Source organism: Anomalospiza imberbis, chromosome 7 (genome assembly GCF_031753505.1).
Source record: "Anomalospiza imberbis isolate Cuckoo-Finch-1a 21T00152 chromosome 7, ASM3175350v1, whole genome shotgun sequence".
Taxonomy (NCBI): domain Eukaryota; kingdom Metazoa; phylum Chordata; class Aves; order Passeriformes; family Viduidae; genus Anomalospiza; species Anomalospiza imberbis.
This window is the reverse complement of record NC_089687.1, coordinates 23,288,239-23,306,976: the sequence shown is the minus strand read 5'-3', so window position 1 is coordinate 23,306,976 and position 18,738 is coordinate 23,288,239. Positions and strand designations below refer to the sequence as shown.

General features: G+C 34.9%; 1 protein-coding gene across 5 annotated transcripts in view; it reads left to right on the top strand.

The window, feature by feature from the left end:
• CCDC141 (coiled-coil domain containing 141) overlaps positions 1 to 18,503 on the top strand; it is a 65,514-nt gene extending 47,011 nt beyond the window's left edge. The window contains exons 21-31 of one of the 5 annotated variants that reach the window (XM_068196002.1): positions 756 to 939; positions 2,033 to 2,142; positions 4,341 to 4,439; positions 5,060 to 5,143; positions 7,923 to 8,079; positions 8,620 to 8,815; positions 10,684 to 10,856; positions 16,520 to 16,674; positions 16,773 to 16,902; positions 16,985 to 17,150; positions 18,221 to 18,503. In XM_068196002.1, coding sequence (XP_068052103.1) covers positions 756 to 939; positions 2,033 to 2,142; positions 4,341 to 4,439; positions 5,060 to 5,143; positions 7,923 to 8,079; positions 8,620 to 8,815; positions 10,684 to 10,856; positions 16,520 to 16,674; positions 16,773 to 16,902; positions 16,985 to 17,150; positions 18,221 to 18,275 — 1,509 coding nt within the window. In that variant the 3' untranslated portion in view covers positions 18,276 to 18,503. Of the gene's footprint in view, positions 1 to 755; positions 940 to 2,032; positions 2,143 to 4,340; positions 4,440 to 5,059; positions 5,144 to 6,077; positions 6,273 to 7,922; positions 8,816 to 10,683; positions 10,857 to 16,519; positions 16,714 to 16,772; positions 16,903 to 16,984; positions 17,151 to 18,220 lie in introns of those variants that run through there. The other 4 variants (XM_068196001.1, XM_068195999.1, XM_068196000.1 and 1 more) reach the window with 4 other exon arrangements.
• Positions 18,504 to 18,738: the final 235 nt, after the last annotated feature.

Below are 18,738 nucleotides of genomic sequence, written 5' to 3'. Positions count from 1 at the left end.
ATATTTACATTTTCAAACTCCCCACTTACTTAACAGAAATAAATTATTTCCTAAAGAGCTAAAGTTTAACACTGCTTTTTTTTTTTTTTTTTTTTTTTTTTTTAACTCAGTGTAAAGTATCACCTTTTACTCAAAACTTTTCTTTCAGCAAATAGTCTTAAATGCTGATTTCAACAGTGGCTAGAAATGGTGATTTTTAGCCACTTCCTGTAATGATGCAATACTGATGGTTCTGAGTGAACTCCAGTTTGTGTTCTGTTCTGAGTATTGTTAACCAAAGATGTTTATTATGGGTATGTTCTAAAGCCCATTTTGTCACTAGTAAGATTCCTAACGATTTCAGTGATTGCTGAGACCTAAAATCCTATCTGCTAGAATGCTAAATTTAAAGAACTCTTATGCCCTTACACAGCTATGCTGAGGCCATAACATGAAGTTTTTGAAATTAGCCGATTGATATACAAGGTGGAAAGAACTCAGAAATAAAACATGTTTTTGTAGAACCATTAAATAATAACTTCACTGTGCTTGCAAGATGAGCATGGGTCTAGTATTTAATGGAAATTTAACAGCCACTAATGCTTGAAGCACCATTAGTAATGAACAAATGTTTTTCAGGTTAAATTTAAGTCAGAATATTTAAGACATACTATGTGCCACTGATTACAGAAAGTCTAAGAATAATCCAGTCTATTCTTCAACAGCTTGAGCTGCAGACACTAATTCATTATAATGCAGGTTTTTTTATCCCCCAGTGTCAATTTTGGTTTGAAGATGTGAGTGCAACAGTGATTAGAGTTGGCAACTACTCTGCAGAATGCAAAACAAGAGAAGCAATAGAGACTCTCTATAAGCAATTCAACAAGTTTATTGAACCTGCAGTGCCTCAACAAGAAGAAAAAATTCAGCAGATTATGGACCTTGCTAGACAGTTATATGGTGAGGAGATATTTGGTAATGTACTGTGTGGACAAAATGCAGTAACTTGGGATGGAAGTAAGCAGACTCCTAGATTTGTTGATTTAAGATGAAAATCTGATGAATTTTTTAAAAAAATAAATGTTGTTTTAAAGTATTAATTGGAAGAGGTGAAGGATTTCAGTACAAATATTTACAAAAAGTAAAAATATGAAACTATTCTTTCAGTCTGATATTTACTTAGTTTTCTGTATACAGCCTGAGTTCACCTTGAAATCAAAATGTCCTTGCAATATTAATGAGCTTCAAGTTAGGATTTCATGGCTTAAGCTCTCTCATAACAGCAAGCCTTTGAAACCAGAGGATATTATAATGATATACCTTAGTGCTGAATTAATTTTTACATCATAACTGTAAATAACTGGTAGGATTTGATTGTCAAGTTTTTATTAGCAAATAATATAGACTGTTACTTAGATACTGTATTTGCAATTGGATTGATTTGGAATATTGTTGATCAAAAAAAATGAAAGTAAAAAAAGTTTCGTATTTTGCTTTTTTTTCCCTAATTGTAATTTTTATATACCTTTTCAAGTTAATTTTTCCAAAGATAATGTGCCAGTCCAAACGTGCAGGGATTTTGTGTAGCCTATCAATTCCAGTAGTAAAGCTAAAAAAAATTAAGGAGATGACAGAACAGATTTTTGACAACAGCTTATTAGGAAGACCAGGAGAAAGGAGTTGCTTGGTGGTCTTTAAGTCATTTCATGGGAAAACCCTTCTCCAGCCTTTGTTTTGTATTCTTATAACAGGGATCTAAGTGCCTCCTATAATGTAGTATAATGTAGCAACGAGTTTAGGGGACATTTTATGAGGTCAGCATCTTTTAAAGCAGTATTGCTAACCAGAGAGAAGACCTGCAGAAACTATGAGGATTCATCTCAAGCTAGTATGAGCTGGGAAAGCACATTACTACGGATTACATAATTCCTCCAGCAAAAGGAAACACAGAAAAATGTGTTTATTGTGGTGCCTTGGGGTAACAAATTACACGGATTGTTGCATGTCGGTTTGAAGCATTCTGTTCTACTTTTGTGTTGTTTTGCCTTTGTAGGTATTGAAGAAGGAAAAAAGTATGTAGAAAAAACCGTAATAAAGTATGAAGAAATCATGAATTCTGTTGATGGGTTGTGCAGATCTCTGAGAGAACTTAAGGAGATAAAGGTACTTTTGCTTGGTGTCTGAATCAGTGCTTTTAGTGAGGAACATCTATGGTAGCATGAATTACTTCTTAATTGTTCACTTTTCTGTTACTTTAGGTAATGATTGTAATGAATCAATGAAGTGCTACTTGTTTGGGCACTAAATATTTCTTCTGAGTTTCTTTTTCTTTGCTTCTTTCAAAACTGTTACTCCTTTCAAGAAACTTTTAGGAGAAAATGTTAAATTCTATTTGAGTATCTTATCTAGCAAATAATTTTTTTTCATACTTCTTCCTTTGGTATTGTAATATAGGTAACTGCAGAGCTACCAAATGCCAACCAACCTCGCTTGGCTCCCTCTTGGAAAAGACATCCTGAAAAGCAAGTTGTGTTAAGGCCAAAGTAATTGAGTTAGAAATGCCTTGGTTTTACATAAATATTTAAGAGAACAGCATTTTTAGTTTCATGTTCTGATACATGGCTGTAGGTATATTTAAATGTAACATATTAACTAAAGAGGAATTATGGAAGCCTGGTGATGGGGTAGATAATTAAGACTCTGTCTACTCCACTGCCCTTCATTCTCAAAGTAATATCTGAAAAATCTGCATACAGCAGCAGCTGACGAGTTAATTCTTCTGTGAAGTGGGAAAATTAAGATGCTTAAATATCCTGCTTTTGTTGGTACTGGATGTTGTTTCACTTTTCTTTGATGGAATTATACTATAAAATTGACAAACGCTGAAATTATCCATTAATACACTTTAAAGGAGTAAGAGATGCCAAAAATATACATGAATTCCAAAAGTCATTAGGTGAATGGGAAGAAGGCTTTGTCTTGCACTGTGACCACATAGAAACCTCAACATAAATACCCTTTCTTGTCCCCATTTGTGTATTTCATAAACACTATTGTGTGGAGGACAGTAGTCCCAGGTTCTGTCAGAAGAGGGCTTGAACCTTTCATCTTTTCTACAGCAACATTGTACGATCTTTTCAGGACAAGTGGAATTTCAAACTAATTTTACTACCTGATTTTGACTAATTTCCACAGAATAATTGATTTTTTTTTTTTTTACAATATTGTTTCACAACTATTTTAAATGGATGTTTTTTTTTACATTATGTGGTATTCTAAGATTTAAAAATTAATATTCTTATTGAACATTTCCAGAATATATCAATAGTCAATATCTGTATCTTATGAAGAATAAATAATTTAGCAAATTGTCTGTGCCATCTGTATGGAGTACCATGACTATAAATTGAGTTTTACTTCCTGTTATTTTTAAGGCACGACAAATTAAGGGGAAATGTATTGCATAATATTTCCTAATTTTACATGGCTTCTGAATGCCAGAAAAAAAACTTAGATTTTTTAAAGTGCAAAATTAAATACTACTTTTTCTTCCTAAAAGAAAAATAAAATAGACTGAAAGGATCACATGGAATTTTCCCCTTGTTTATTGCTAGAAAGGCAAATTAATAATGCAGCATTTTCTTATAAGAAACATGTTTAAGACTATAACTTTTGGCTGGGCAGCTAAAGATATGGAAGACACAAAACTGTAACTATAAAGCCTTTGACTTTCTTTATCTTGTGTCACTATTAGGTTCTTTGAAGTCTGTATAAGTCTTCCATGACAGTTTTGAAGGTTTTATCAAGTCTTCATAAAATACATTGTGGATGTCCAGATTTCTATTTCTATGTTTTATGCTTAGACTGCATTCTTCCCTTTATACCTTTAAAAAACAATTTTATTATAGATGTTCACAGATGTTTCTTTCCTCCCTAGAACTGTTTTCCTGAAATCCCGATATCTTTTCTGACATTGTTGTTTTTCTCTTTTTTCATATAACAGTGTTACTTAATCCTTTATTCCCCCTTACTGAGCCTGGGTGTAAATTGGATAATATTCCTCAGATTCTTGATTAGCCACTGGAATTCTTCTGTCTTATATACTGAAGAATTATAGTCTTCTATACTTTCCGTGCCTCTGCAAAGATCCTGTCGGCTTCAAAAAAATGTCATTGCTTTTCTAAGAATTAATTAATTGGGTTTTTGCTGTATTTTTTTGCCAGAAGCAATTTGCACCTGTGCTGATGACAGATTTTCACTACAGTGTTTTCTCTGTTGTACAGAGCATAAATCAGCATAGAGCTAACAATTCCTACCTTCTATTGTGGATAAACTTACTTAATTTTCTCTTCACATGGCAGAAAGTTGATGTTTCTGAAGAGCTGATTACTGTTAAAAAAGAAGAAACACATGGTCAAGAAGCATGTGAGACTGTTAAAGAAGTGGAGCAAAACCAGCGGGTTAGTTCAGTTAAATTGTTTTTTTAATAACTAGAACTCTTTCTTAAAAGGCTCTGTGCATTGCTAGAAAGGTTCTTCTTTCTCAGTCTTAAGGCATCCATTTGGATGGGTGTTATCAGTGCAGTCTTGATCAATTGTTTTTCAGTTATTTTCAATTACCCCTTTCCCTTCTATCCAGTCCACATATTCTCCCCTATGAATTTTTATTTTTTAGCATTTTCCACATGCCTGTGTATATCCTTTTATTTCCTAAAAACTATTCCTTTTGTAACCTTTTACCAATTTTCTTTTGATCCTATTGCCACAGTATTCTTAATGTAGAGGTCCTCTTTGTGACCATTACTCCTTAAAAAAGAGAACTTGTTGAATTCTCTCCTTTAAAAATAAAACTTAAGGGAATATAAGTAATAGTGGAGACTGCTGATAGTATTCCCAGAGCCCTAGACTTCTTATGATGCCTAGATACAAGTTAGGAAAATATTTGATTTATAAGTAATATTCTATGAGAGAAACATAGCTCAGAATTTGTACTAAATAATGGTGGAAATGATGATTATTTGATGAATTATTAAAGTCTTAATTGTAAAAAAAAGTGGGATTTTAAAACATTTTTCTTTCAGATGGCACCAGGTGAATTGCTTGCAAATTCAGAAAGCATTGGTGAGAAGAGAAGCAATACTCTGTCTCCTACAGCCACTAAACAAGTATGTGTTGTTCATACCAATTTACCTTTAATCAGATTGATGGGCATCATTGTGTACTCTCAAGGGAATTCTACTCCCTAATTTGTTGTGTATCAAAAGTGAGGACTATTGTTCTATTGGTAAGCTTTGATTATATTCCCATTTACAGTATTGCCAAAAACAAAAAAGCACATAGATTCAGTTTAAAAACAGTGTGAATAACAGGAAACAGAGAAACAATGATGGAACACAACTTCAGCTGTCAGTAGTTCAGTAGGACATCATGTCAAATATTATTTGCTGTAATATTGGTATGGCACTACAGAAGAAATAACAGAACTCACCATCAAATAATCATCTTTATCCCCATCTCTAAACAATTAAGTTGGATTTCAGTTGCCAGGATTCTCTGCATCACAGATCATAAATAATCCAAAGTAGAGATTGTATCCATGTTGAGGACAATTCACAAAACATAAGACAAGATTGAATATGTATTTAGAATGATCAAAATCCAGACAAACATCTTTTATTCATGGAGATACAATAAAAAAATATGAAATTTTCCAAATAATCAATGAATAAATGAAATCTTAGAAATACAGGCAAAGCAAAGCCAGATCTATGTTTTATGAGATTAATTACTTTAGTTTAAAGAACATTTTGAAGGCTTGGGATCCTGGACATAAACATAAATAATTTCCTATGTAAAATAGTCTGATAAATTGGAGTGGGTTTAAGTCCTTAGAAAGGTAGGATCCATTGGTAACAGATTTAGAGATCTAAAAATTCCATTTTTCAAACTGCTAACATAGACAAATACTGCAAGGTATTAAACAGAGATGTTTTGTAGAAATTCAACAAATATCATTCCCTTCAGTTCAATACAAAATGTCCTGTAATCTGCTGATGGGCCAACATGAAAACTAATTAATTTTCTTACCTCCATTCCAAGTCAGTGGGAGTTTCAGCATTGACTCGGAGCCCAGATTTCACTCAAAATTTTGAGACTGCTCCAAAGAGCGTCCCTCATGAGAATCACTTCAGCAGATGTCCATAGCTCTGTTTTGCTAAGCCACAGCTTTGTCAGTCCTCATCAGACTGAGTCTCAGCTGCCAAGGAGAGAAGTCAAGGGTATGTGAAACAGAAATATCATATGAGGATTGTGGCAGCTATGATGCCTCTACCCTTTTCATCACTCCATACTTCACTTAAAGAAGTAGCAGGTTCATCTCACTAGAGATTTGAATAGTGGGCCAGCAATCTCTAATTTTGTCTATACTTCTGCAAGCTGCTTTCCCAGTATTAATTTGCTTCAAATATAACCCTCTTAAAAGTGTGCTAGACCTTCTCACAGCACATTGATCCTCCTGCTTTTTTGGTCTCATGCTGCCAAAGCCTCTCTGGCAGCTTGCTCACTCACAGCTCACCTGTCATTCCTTTCCACAGCATTTTCCCCAGTGTCTTCTTCTCTTCAGGGGTTAGAGTTCATCGGGGATGCTTGTGGGCATTTTTATAGTAAAACTTGAACTTCATCTAACAAATGAATTGAGCTGTTTAGTAAAATAGACACAGTACAATCCCAACCTGCTTCCAGTCATTTTTTCATAGGTCTGGCATGAATGACATTGCTTTGAAATAACAAAGGTAATAACTTGGGAAAGCATCTATATTAAAACTAGCATGTCTAAAGAACCAGGGCACATATGAGGTTCTATTACTTCTGAGTGTTTTAAAAAAATTTTGCACTAATTGTTAGATTGTATTTAGAGCAGTAAAGGAAAAAGAAAACCAAAATAAATATACCACCACACTCTTGTACTGGATACTGCCAGAGAGACCTGTTTTGGAAAGCGATGAAATTCAGTGTATCACCCAATTTATTTGAGTGGGCAGTTTATAAGTAATAGAAACGCTGCTTAGTAGATTACATATTTGTGTACAGAACTCAGCAAAGAGAAACATTATGCACACCTTTACTGAAAGCCTTTGCACAAATGAAATCAATCTGAATATGTGATTACATTCACACAAAAATCAAGAGGCAGAGAAGTAATTAACAAAGCAGATGACTTTGATGCTTTGTGATTAAAATTAATGCACTTATGCCTCACCCAATTATCTTTGAAACATGATGAGAGGGATTTTTTTTCTGGATCCAAGTTAACACAAAAATAATTTTTACATTGCTTTTCTTTTAATATTTGGGAGGATCTTTTAACAGCTGGCAAAGTAAAAAAAAAAAAAAAAAAAAGGAAAAAGAAAAAAAAAGAAGGAAACATAAAATGCTCAGAAAATGTTATAGAGATGTTGGCTTAATTATTTAACTCTTGACTGACAACTTTTTTCTCACAGGAGCAAGTCCAGCAATTTGGCTGTTAATATATTTTTATTACCGTGTAACTGTGTCCCCTTTAGATGTAATTAGGCCAACCACTCCTCCTCCTCCACCACCTTTCCCTTGCAAAGGCTTGTATAAACAGCAGCTACAGGAAATCCACAGGTTGCCCTTTGTTTATGGAAAGGTACTTTTTGTTTTATTGTTGCTGTTATAATAAATGCTTATACATAGTTGTAATCCTATTTTCTAGGTTCTATTTGAACAGTTTGAAATTTCAGTAAGCTGCTGCAACCTTTTCTGACAAAGTGCCTTTTGCCCCATTTCTTTCTGCCTCTCAGAATACATCAAGCTGAATTAGAAGAAATATTGTTGCTAGATTTTACATGACAAGGGCACATATTTAATCATAACTCTTTGTTTTTCTTTTTCTTCTTTCCTTTCTCTTCTTCCCCCTCCTAGTTTGAGGAGAGGAAGATATTGGCTGATATTTCAGTTATCTGTCCAGCTGGTGAGGATCTTGTATCACAGGATACAGAGCTGTCATCTTCAACCAAAGAGGATAGTTTACAGACCGAATTCCTGGCGGAAGAAACACCCTCTGGAGATGAATATGAGTGTATATCACCTGATGATATATCTTTGCCACCACTTTCTGAGACACCAGAATCCAACCTCTTACATTCGGAAACAGAGCTAGAAGAGCAGTTCTGTTGTAGTTCTCATAGTCTGCATGTCAGTTCCTATAGCTTGCAAATGCAGAAAAACACTAGAATGGTAAAACTGATGGAAGCACCTGGCCCCTTAACAAATTCTGCTTTTGCTGATGCAACAAATAATAGAATGGAAAGCCCATCAGATCACTTTCAAAAGTTATGTATTTCTTTCACAGATTCTGGTCCAAAAGTCAGAGCAGTATCTCCTTTGACTTGTAGCTCACAAGGAATATCTGAAACTAGCACTGCTTCCTGCCCTATAAAAGCCAAACCAGTAGATAGCATGATGAGTGAAACATGCAAAACACATTTACAACACCTTGAACTTCATGAAAGCATGGCAGAAATGCAAGAAAAATTGCATGCTTTGAATAACTGTACTAAACACCAGGACAGGCTGCATGCTTTGCCTGATGCATTCTCAGGTTTCATGTTTCAACCAGACGCCACCAGAAGCTGTCAGAGGCAGATGGTTACCCGAGAAGAGATTAAAAGTTCTCCAGAAAAGAACAGCATGGCCAGCCTAACTGGACAGGCGCCTAACTTCTCCCAGCTCCTGTCTAACAAAACCGTCATGGAAGGTTCTCCAGTAACTTTGGAAGTAGAAGTAACGGGATTCCCAGAGCCTACACTGACATGGTGGGTAGCTTGCAATGAGAAGTAGTAAATATACCTAGTAGCGAGCCACCACGAACCTCTTATAACCAAATCAATTAGTCTGTAGGCTAGAATAAATGGCTTGTATCCTTCTACTCCACACTTCTGCATGATTTCCACCTTCAGAATTGTTTTCAACAATTAACCAGCTTGAAATAATCTCTCTGTACCAAGTTTTAGAAATGAGAGTATCAAAGTACTGCAAACTTATCCAGTGTTTTCAAGCAAAATCATCGTACAGTTTTCATAATCTGGAGTATGGCATTCTACTTGTTCAATGACTTCTTAAAATCATTGCATGCTTCAGATTTACTATAAATAAATTCACCTGTGCTTTCCCAGGCTCTGGGCACTACATATGGACAGACACATAGATGTGCATGCACACAGAAATATTTATGTAGTCACTATGTAGATGGGGACACATGTACACATATGTGAAAGTCAGGTATCAAAACTAAGGTTGCATGTAAAAAACCCCACCTAAATATCTACACTAAGAGAATCAGTTTTATATCATATATTGGTGTGCATGGTCTATCTCTCTCTTAATTGCTACATGTCTATTTAGATTACTTTATTATTGGATTTGTGAGAAATACAGATGATGTAATATAAACATCTGAACTCTAAAACTTCCCTGCCAAAGGGAAGAGGGACTGAAAGAGGGACAGGATTTCAGGATTTTTTTCATAGTTTTACCTCATTTGTCTTTTCTCCACTTATTCCATTAGTCTTTCAAAATGGAGGCCTTTCTTTTAATGTATTAAAATTAAATATGCCTCTTACTGGAAAAAAATTGATGTTAATATTAGTATTACACATTTAAAGAATTAAACTATAAGCTTTTGTTAAACTGAATTTTTTTTCGGTGGCACTGAAAAGAATACTGTACACTGAAACCTTGGTGCTATACTCTGTTGGTATCAATAAAGTTACCTTGTTTTAAATACCAGTATTGTACAGACTGAAGAGTATTATTGGTGAAACAAGATATTAATTTTATTGTAAGAAAGCATTAATTTAGTCCAAAAATATATACACTCTTAACAGTTTGTCTTTCAAAAAGATAGCATTCAACTGCAATTATTTTGAAAATTAGAAATTAATGAAAACAGAAAAAAATGTTTTTAATTAAAAAATCACCAATAACATGTATTTTTTACTGATGCAGAAATTTCTTTGGATATACATGTGGAAAAATATTTTCATGTTTGTGTTAGGTTAAATGTAGCCTATGCTGAAATATCATGGGGCAAGGAGAGCCAGAATTTTCTCTAATTTCCATTTTTAAATCAGGAGTCAATACCAATACACGGTGACAGATCCTCAAGTGTTAGAATATGGCACCAGTTTGCTGAAGTAACTCCTGATGCATTGTTCTATCCTGTTTGATGATGTGAGCTAAGTAAATGTTAAGTGGGCTGGGATGGAGGAAGGTTCTTGGCTGTCTTTTATGCAAAAGATACAAGTTTAGAAAGTTTGTTGATCCTTTGGAGCCTCTTCATGAGCTGGATGTGGACTGACTTAAGAACTTGTTAGCAAAAATGTTTCAGCACAAAACAGGGCCCAGGTCCTCATGTTACCTCTCTAATGCTGCAGTAAGAGAGTTGTAGCTTGTCTGCTGAAAACCATTTTCAGAACCAAATTTTCTACTGTTAAGAATGTATTATCCCGTAATTTGCATTGTTTAACTGTTCATGCATATTGACAAAGTTCAAGAAATGAGAGTACAGCAGTTCTCTGTCTCTTACTGTTACTATAGTGTTACAGAGATTGTCTAAATTTGCAAAGATCTGTGTAGAATGCAGTGATAAAACTCTGACTTGAAAACTGACTCTCTGCTTTAGGTACAAGAAGGGCCAGAAACTGACTGCAGATGAGCACTTAAAGCTTTTACAAAAGGAGACAAAGCATACTTTGTTCATTCAGAAGGTGTGTGATAAAGATGCTGGCCTCTATGTTGCTCGGGCTAAAAATTTGAACGGCACTATCTCCTCAAGTGCCATCCTTCACGTGCAAGGTAACAGGCCACTTATTGCAAGAATAGACTGGATAATGCTGTGTGTCATCTATATTAGTGTATCACTAATGTACTGGCTAGTCACAAAATAAGTACAATATTGACTGCACTGGACTTAATTATCACATGTTGAATTTATTTTCTTACACTGCATTTTCACAACATGTACCAAACCACTTTTTATGGCAAAATGGATATATTGCTTGTTTCTTTATTGCCAGTATTCTGTGTTTATTCTACTTTCTCATAGTGATGCTGAGATAAAAACTTTATGAAGATTTTTCTAGAATCTGAGGCTGAGTTTTGCTTTCTAAAAATGCCAGTATAGACCCAGGTAGAGTGCTCAGATCACTGTATATTTTGGGATATGTCTCCTCTTGGGATGGGGTGTGGAAGGTGTTGGAATTTTTTTTAAACACAGAATGTGTTTTTTCCAGGCACATGTTTGCATGTATGCTTACAAAAAAAATTATTTTTAGGACAAAGCTTCTTAGGAAAGGTATCATACCATTCATGATTGAACTAACATAGATCAGATTTAAATCTGTCTCAGCCCAGCATACAGTCTTCACAAAGGAAAGCTGCAGTAGTTCAATAGAGTTGTGATTGTGCTACAGAACTGACCCAGAACCATCAGGATTTGTGTTAGTGGCATCTAGTACACAATAGAACAAATGTTTACAAAATGAAACATTCCAACATTCCACTCTGCTTAAATAGATGTCTGTGATACTTTCTCTGCCTTCTTACAAAGTTAAAGATACAAATATTCCTAATAATCTTCTAGTTAGTATACAAGAAAGTTAATAATTTATGAAGTGAGCATTTGCACTCATTTGAAAATTTTAACACACTGATTTCAAACAGAATCAACCAAATCAGGGAAATATCCAAAAGTGTATTAAAATTAAAAAAAAAAACCAGTCAAACAGAATTATCTTTTAAATTCAAAACAGTAAATCCAAACCAATACTTTGTTCACCTACAGTTTGTATTTCCTTCTAGACAAGAACAACCACAAATATATTTTTAATTAAAGTTCTAATTTGTTTAACTACTACATAACGATGTAGTTGTGCCAGTGGAAGACTCAATTTATAAATCCTCAAATAAAATGTCATTCTTCAGCCTCAGTATTTGTTGTATTTATGCAGTAAAAAGAGTTGACAAACAGCTACATGATTTTTCCTGCATTTTTTGATTACCAGCTTTTGTGTTACAATTGCATTGCTGTAGAAAATGTTTAAAGAGGAAATATGTACCTTCTCTTGCATAATTTGCTGGAATTAAATAAACCTTTTACTGTGTAGCATGCTATGAAAAGAATATATATTGTATTTGCTGAGGGTCAGATCTTTTGGCCTAGTGACTGCAACATTAAAAAAATTCCTGTAACTTTGAAAAAAGAGAGGTTCTTATGATATAACCTCACAGCAATGAGAGGGAGTGGGAGGAGGAAGTGGTGAACAGATGGGGAACACACTAACTAACTTGGTATTACTTTTAATGAATCACTTTCTAAGTTCAGTCATCTCCCAAAAATATAGATTCATAAGAATTTTCTCAGGTATAAATTTCACCTGTTTTCCTGCAGTGTATTTTCCATTTCACAATGAAGGTAATTTAGATCTTAATAAATCATTGTAGAAGTATATAATACCTTTGTTTGTTTGTTTGTTAAAAATTTCCTCTGAGAATTTGACTGTTCTGTGAATTTTAGGTAAACAAAAGTTGATTTTGTGAGTGTGGTATTGCATCTACTTTCAATCAGGAATCGCTTTAAATGCACAGTTTTTAATGGGTGGATATCAGCCACAATTTTAATTGCTGCAAGAAACAAGTTTTCAAAAAGAGTGATTAGAGATATTGGATTCACAGCAGGACTCTGAAACTCTCATGGTTTTAATGTTCTGCATTGTAAACAAAGACATAATCAACACTGGTTACTGCTGTGCTGGCAGTCTGGATTTAAATACCCTTTATTTAAGGACTCAAATGAGTCCTTAAAAAAATTACTGGAAAATTCCATCTGTGTTCTGTTTAGATAATCTAAAAGAACGGGGGGAAAGAAAGGAGTGAGAGTGATGTAGTCTCATGATGCACTAGTATTTCTTTGAAGGAAAAAACATTCATTCTGTTGCAGCAATAATCTTAACATAATGCTTCCCACTCTCATTGGGTTTTTTTAATAGTTTGTACTATGCATGCTTTACCTCTTCCTTTTTTTAACCATACTGTAGAGCAGGGAATACATCTAGGTGTTTTGTATGGTTCTGCTTCTTTCTTGGTTCATAGCGCTGACTTCCCCTCATTGCTGTCACAGTTCTGAGTCTACAGTTACTTCAAGATCCCAAAACGTTTACATCTTCTCGATGGCTCCCTTATAGTGAAGATTAAAGCCTCAGTCCCCCCATCCTTAGAAGAAAGACATTAAGCATATAACTAACCTACACTCCCTTCCTTCTTCCCCATATGAAGACACTCTTTAAGAAAATGGTGAAAGATATTGCCTGACTACCAGACATGGAGTCGTGTGAAGGTGTGTTTACAAAAGGTACCTAAATTTGGAGGGGGAAAGGAATTAATTATTTTAATTTTTCAAGAGAAGCAGCATGTCTGGGGTCGCAGGTTTGAGTCAGTAGGCAGAGGGAGGATGAGTCATTACCCAGATTGGATCAGATGTGGCTGGAGCTGCAAAGGAGAAGGCGAGTTCCTCTCAAATGACTGGTAAGGTATGCTTGCTTCTACACCTTTCTCTGGAGACTTTTCTAGGGTAAAGGAGTAATTTTTGTGTGTGTATTATCATCTGTGGTCTAGAGGAACTGTGTCTTGAAAAATTACTGCCAAGACTTTAAAGAGGTTACACATGGTATTCAAGGAGACTGGAGCTCTGGGGTTATGAATATTTCAGATCAATTGGGTCATGAGACATGCTTAATATTCCTAATAAAGGAATCCTTCTGTTAGTGTTAGGAGCTTGACTGAGACAAAATCTCAAAACAATAAAGTGCACTGTTGATTTAGAGTAACGCTGAGCAAATCCAAAGTCTCTAAGCAGCATGGTGGGAATGTGCCTAGCCTAAATTCATAGAGAAGACAGGGGAAGTTCATAAAATTGCTAATTTCACATTCCAAGACATCAGAGACTGGAAATTACAGAGACTGGAAACTACAGTAAATAGATTGAGAATAACGGTGAAGTAATTTAATTTAAAAACTGGCTGTTAAAACCAGTTTGGCTTGACCTGCACACCTGTGTATAAGAGAGACTTTAGGCAGGGGTGATGGCTGTGTAATAGACAGATGAAGGTGAACTTTTCTCCTGCAGTTTTTGCATTGCTCCAGGTTGATGATTTTCTGTGCTTATTCTTCAGTTTGCAGCATAACTCTACTAGTTCCTACAGATAACTCATGGAATATTTAATAGTTGACAAATTTATTGTCTGCAGGTGTAAGAGTGGTATTTCAGTACCACTGGCTACCTGATTACTTTTCCCACAAAGGAGGAATGGATCTGTTCTTTCTAACCTTTGTGGATGTGGACATGGGATGGCCAGCCAAGAAATAATTTGAAATTAACAAATTGTCTTCTGAGTTTTCATTATGATATCATGGGAAAACCATTGGTGAAATATAACCATCCATTCTATTTTGAAGGTTGCTGTCAAATGATAAAATCTTCTTTTACAGCAGACTTTGTTGAGGTAAAGCCTGTGCCTGAAAGAGTTATAAGAACTGTCACTTTATGGTTTTATTTATTTGCACATACTTTTCCCTTTGCTCTCTAGAAACCGAACCTTTCAGTTTTTATGGTCTGCTGCCTTACTGATATAAAGTCGAGATCATTATTACAGTCACCATTCCACTCAATTTTTTTTTTTTAATGGTAAAAATCATTCTGGTATGAGATGTAACATGACTACAACAAGGTAATCCAAACTACACAAGTTATGGAATCCAGCCAAAATTATCCCAAGGACTGGCTGAAGCCCACTTAATGTTTTCCACAAATACAAGCTAATCATGTTCTATTTGTGACCTATTGCTAACTGCCTGCAAAGAGGCAGGGATGCAAACTTGAGTCTCTTGCTTGAAATGAAGCTAAAGATCTCACATTTCTGGGCTTCAGGTGCATGCAATGCAATGGGGGTGGCAGCTTGCACATGCTTACCTTCAATAGCTAAGAACTGAGTTGTCTGAGCTGCTCTGGCTGGCTAATGTGGAGGTCACACAAGGTTAGCAGGAATATGGAAAGCAAAACTTACATTCTTCTGCTTTGCCTTGGTGCTGCAGTCCTGCAGTATCTAGGAAGAATAGAAAAGAAGCCAAACTTGAAAGCTTATTGCAACTAAGAGCTCACCTAAGAAGTGAATTTATTAATACAGTAGTCAAAATGTCTGCCTCGTGATGCCAGCAGGCCCACACTTGGCAAAAATAGCCTTTGGCTCAATATTTGGGTTTAGAAGTTGATGGGCACTTGTGTGAAATAAGCTGATTTTTGTTTCATAATAGCATAAAGAAAAAATTTTCATCGTTAAACAGTGGAGTAATGGTGGCATGGCAACTCCAAACTTTTCTATTTCAGAGAAGGCCAGTGATAACTTTTGTCAAATATTTTGGAAATGTGGTAAAATTTATATTAAAGAGGAAGAAGGACAAATTCTTCATGTGAGAGAGACGCAAAAAGATAGTTTTTATTGTAGGATGTCTTTGTGTGTTCTTCTTGTGTTAACATCTTCTGCTTTACATTCCCTGTGTAAAGAATACTTAGTCAATTCTAAGCTTGTCGTCTCTTTTTAGTGTAACCTCATAGGTGGAATATAAGTGGAACCACAGGTGGTAATACAATGATTCAATAAATCCAACTTTACAGCTCATTAAGTTACAAGTCACAGAAAGCAATGCTTTTATTCAGTACAAACTGATGCTGATGAGCAAAATTTCTTCAATTTTGATGGGTTAATTTGTATTGATCATTCCTTGTAGTGGTTCAGTTGTCATATGTCCTTCCACAGTTAGCATGAGGCTAGCACAAAATCAATCTCATGTGCTTTGGGTATTGCAATAGAAAAGCAATTATTGCCCATCCTTCATGTGAACCAAATTTGTACTGGATGATGTGGTAGCACATGGTTTCAATATTAATGATGGCCAAAATAATGATGTGGTCAAAGTTGTAGAGAGGCATCATTCTACCCTTCATATTAGTTGCAAATACAAATTTTCTTAATCTTTACAATACCTTTTTTTTTTAAACTAAAAGAATGGAGGGGAGGGAAGTGAAGAAAGTGTGATGTACAAGAATGCACAAGAATGCACTAAATTATAAAATTTGCTCTCATGACTTTGTCACTTTAAATTTGTGTGGAATGATTCATCTTCCGCCTTCACTGAAGCAATAATTCACACAGACTTGCCTAATATCGTACCAAACAATGTGATTCTTTACCACTTCTAGGGAACTAATACCACTATGCTGATGCATGAAATTCTTGGGTGCTTAAGATCCACGTTTTTTAACAAATGTTATATTAGATAGATAAACGATATATGCCGACTGTCATGCAAACAAGTTATTCTGAGTTGTTCTGAGTATTTCTTCAGTTGCTTTAGCTGTGTCTTTTAAAACACAATGAATATTGATTTGACTTTTTTTTTTCCAGTACAAGGAAAACAGCCAAACTTCATCCAAAAGTTTGGACATAGAACTCTGCAAGAAGGAGAAGATTTAATCCTGCATTGCACTATACATGGAAAGCCCAAACCACATGTCTGCTGGACAAAAGATGACATCCAAGTGGTATCTGGAGATATCAGTGTATGTTTTAATGTTCTTGAAATTTTTCTTGGGAGAAAGGTAATTTATGTTGCTTTATGGTGCTAATTATCCCCTATGTGTATTCTCTTGTTTTACAGATTGAGAAATTAGGAGATACCTATTACCTTTTAAAAAGAAATGTAGTCCTTGCTGATACTGGGAAATATATCTGCGTTGCCAGCAATGAAATTGGAAAGGCACACTGTTCTGCTTTCGTGACAGTGACAGGTGATTCGTCCTGCCAGCTGCATGCTTTTTAGCACCCTCTTGCCTTATTACATGAGCAACTGATGTACATATTTTGTTTCAGAGAAAAATAAACGCCCCAACACTTCCAGTGTAACTCAGGCTAAACCAGAATGTGAAGATGGATACTTTTCAAAAGAAGTGAATGTCACCACAAAGGAGCTAGTACAAGCCCAGGACACACCACATGACAGAGAAGAAAGGCTAGTGGCTGAATGTACTCCAATAAGGTAACTTGTATCTTACTCCATGCTGCAACTTGTACTACTGCAACAACTGTAAGAACCTTAATTTAAAAAGCACACATCAAACACTCTTCCTCATCTATGAATTTCTACATTATGTGCATAATATGTGACTCCCTTTTTCACTTCTTCATAAAAAGATATGTAATTTTTAGATCAAAGAGCTAGTAATACATTAGAAAATTGAGCCTGTGCAAGGTATTTATGTTTAGCAAAATGTTTCTTTGAAATCTAGTCATCTTAATCTAGATATTGAAGTAAGATTGAAGAGTTTAAAACACAAAGTACTACAGAAGTGCAAATTGATGCAGTTATGTGAAGTTTCTTGAACAGAATATCTAACCGAGGATTTCTATTAAGCAAGTCTTATTCTCAAGAATAAGTAGCAATCCTAATAAGACAAGAACTGTTGTTGTTCATTAATTGATTAAAGATAACAATCAACAGGACTTCCCACTGTGCAATTTCAAATTAAATAAATGAGATAGATGAAGTCACTAATCCCCGTGACTTTCAGCACAGGTTGAAATCTTGCCTCGTGAATTTAGATTCTGATAAAAAAGAAAGAGCATTTTTGTCTTTAAATTTCTGACGTTTATCTATATCGATGTAGCACAACATGTAAACATAAAGGAAAGGTTTTGTATGTGTTGATTCAAAAGCTTTGTCCTTTTCCTTGGGACCTGTCTGCACACTTTGCTTCATGACATTGATCCCAGATATTTTATTTAGGGTTTTTTTCTATATTGCAGGTATTCCTAAATGAAAAATGACATTCAAGATCATCATAATTTTACATAAGTCACACAGAGAATTCAGTATGATTAAAATATGTAGACTGTATGGAAAGGTTAGATTTATCCTAATTTTTTCTCTTATCTTCTGTTGTTTATAGACAGTGTCTTCTGGTCAGTCAGATGAGATCTAGAATATTTTATGTTTTCTCTGTAATCAAGTTTATTTGATCCCTAATCTTTTATTTTCACTAGACCGCAAAGAATTGTCTATGCCACCATTAAAAATATGGGCAATATTAACTGACCTTTTTCAAACAGGTTTAAAGAGAAACTCTGGTTTCAAGGAGTGCATCTTGAACTTGAGAGGCCATAAGAGATTAACTTCGATTTGAGACATGATCCCATTCTTCTGCCTGATGCAGTGGAATAGAAGATGTACTGAACTGCAAGATGCCTGATTCCTGAGCATGTTTGTGGTATTTGCTGTGTCCATTAGTAGATACTGGCCATGGGTGAGGAACAGATGAATTTTGGGTGCTATCCAATATTTATCTAAATTTTTGTTTTTGTTTCTTTACAAATAAATCATTATTAAAATTCACCTGTGCACAGCATTTATTAGACAGTGATTTATAATTTCGTTTAGGTTTGCTCTGGATTGTTGGACAAATCTAACAGAAGGTGATGATGGAGAAAATAAACATTCTCTGTCAAAACTGCAGATCTCCTTGGTGATTCACTAGTATCCACTATTGTATTCTACAAATTCCATCAGTGGTATTAATTCTATCAATAGGTATTCCCACTACGTAATATAGAGAATTAGAATTTAAAAC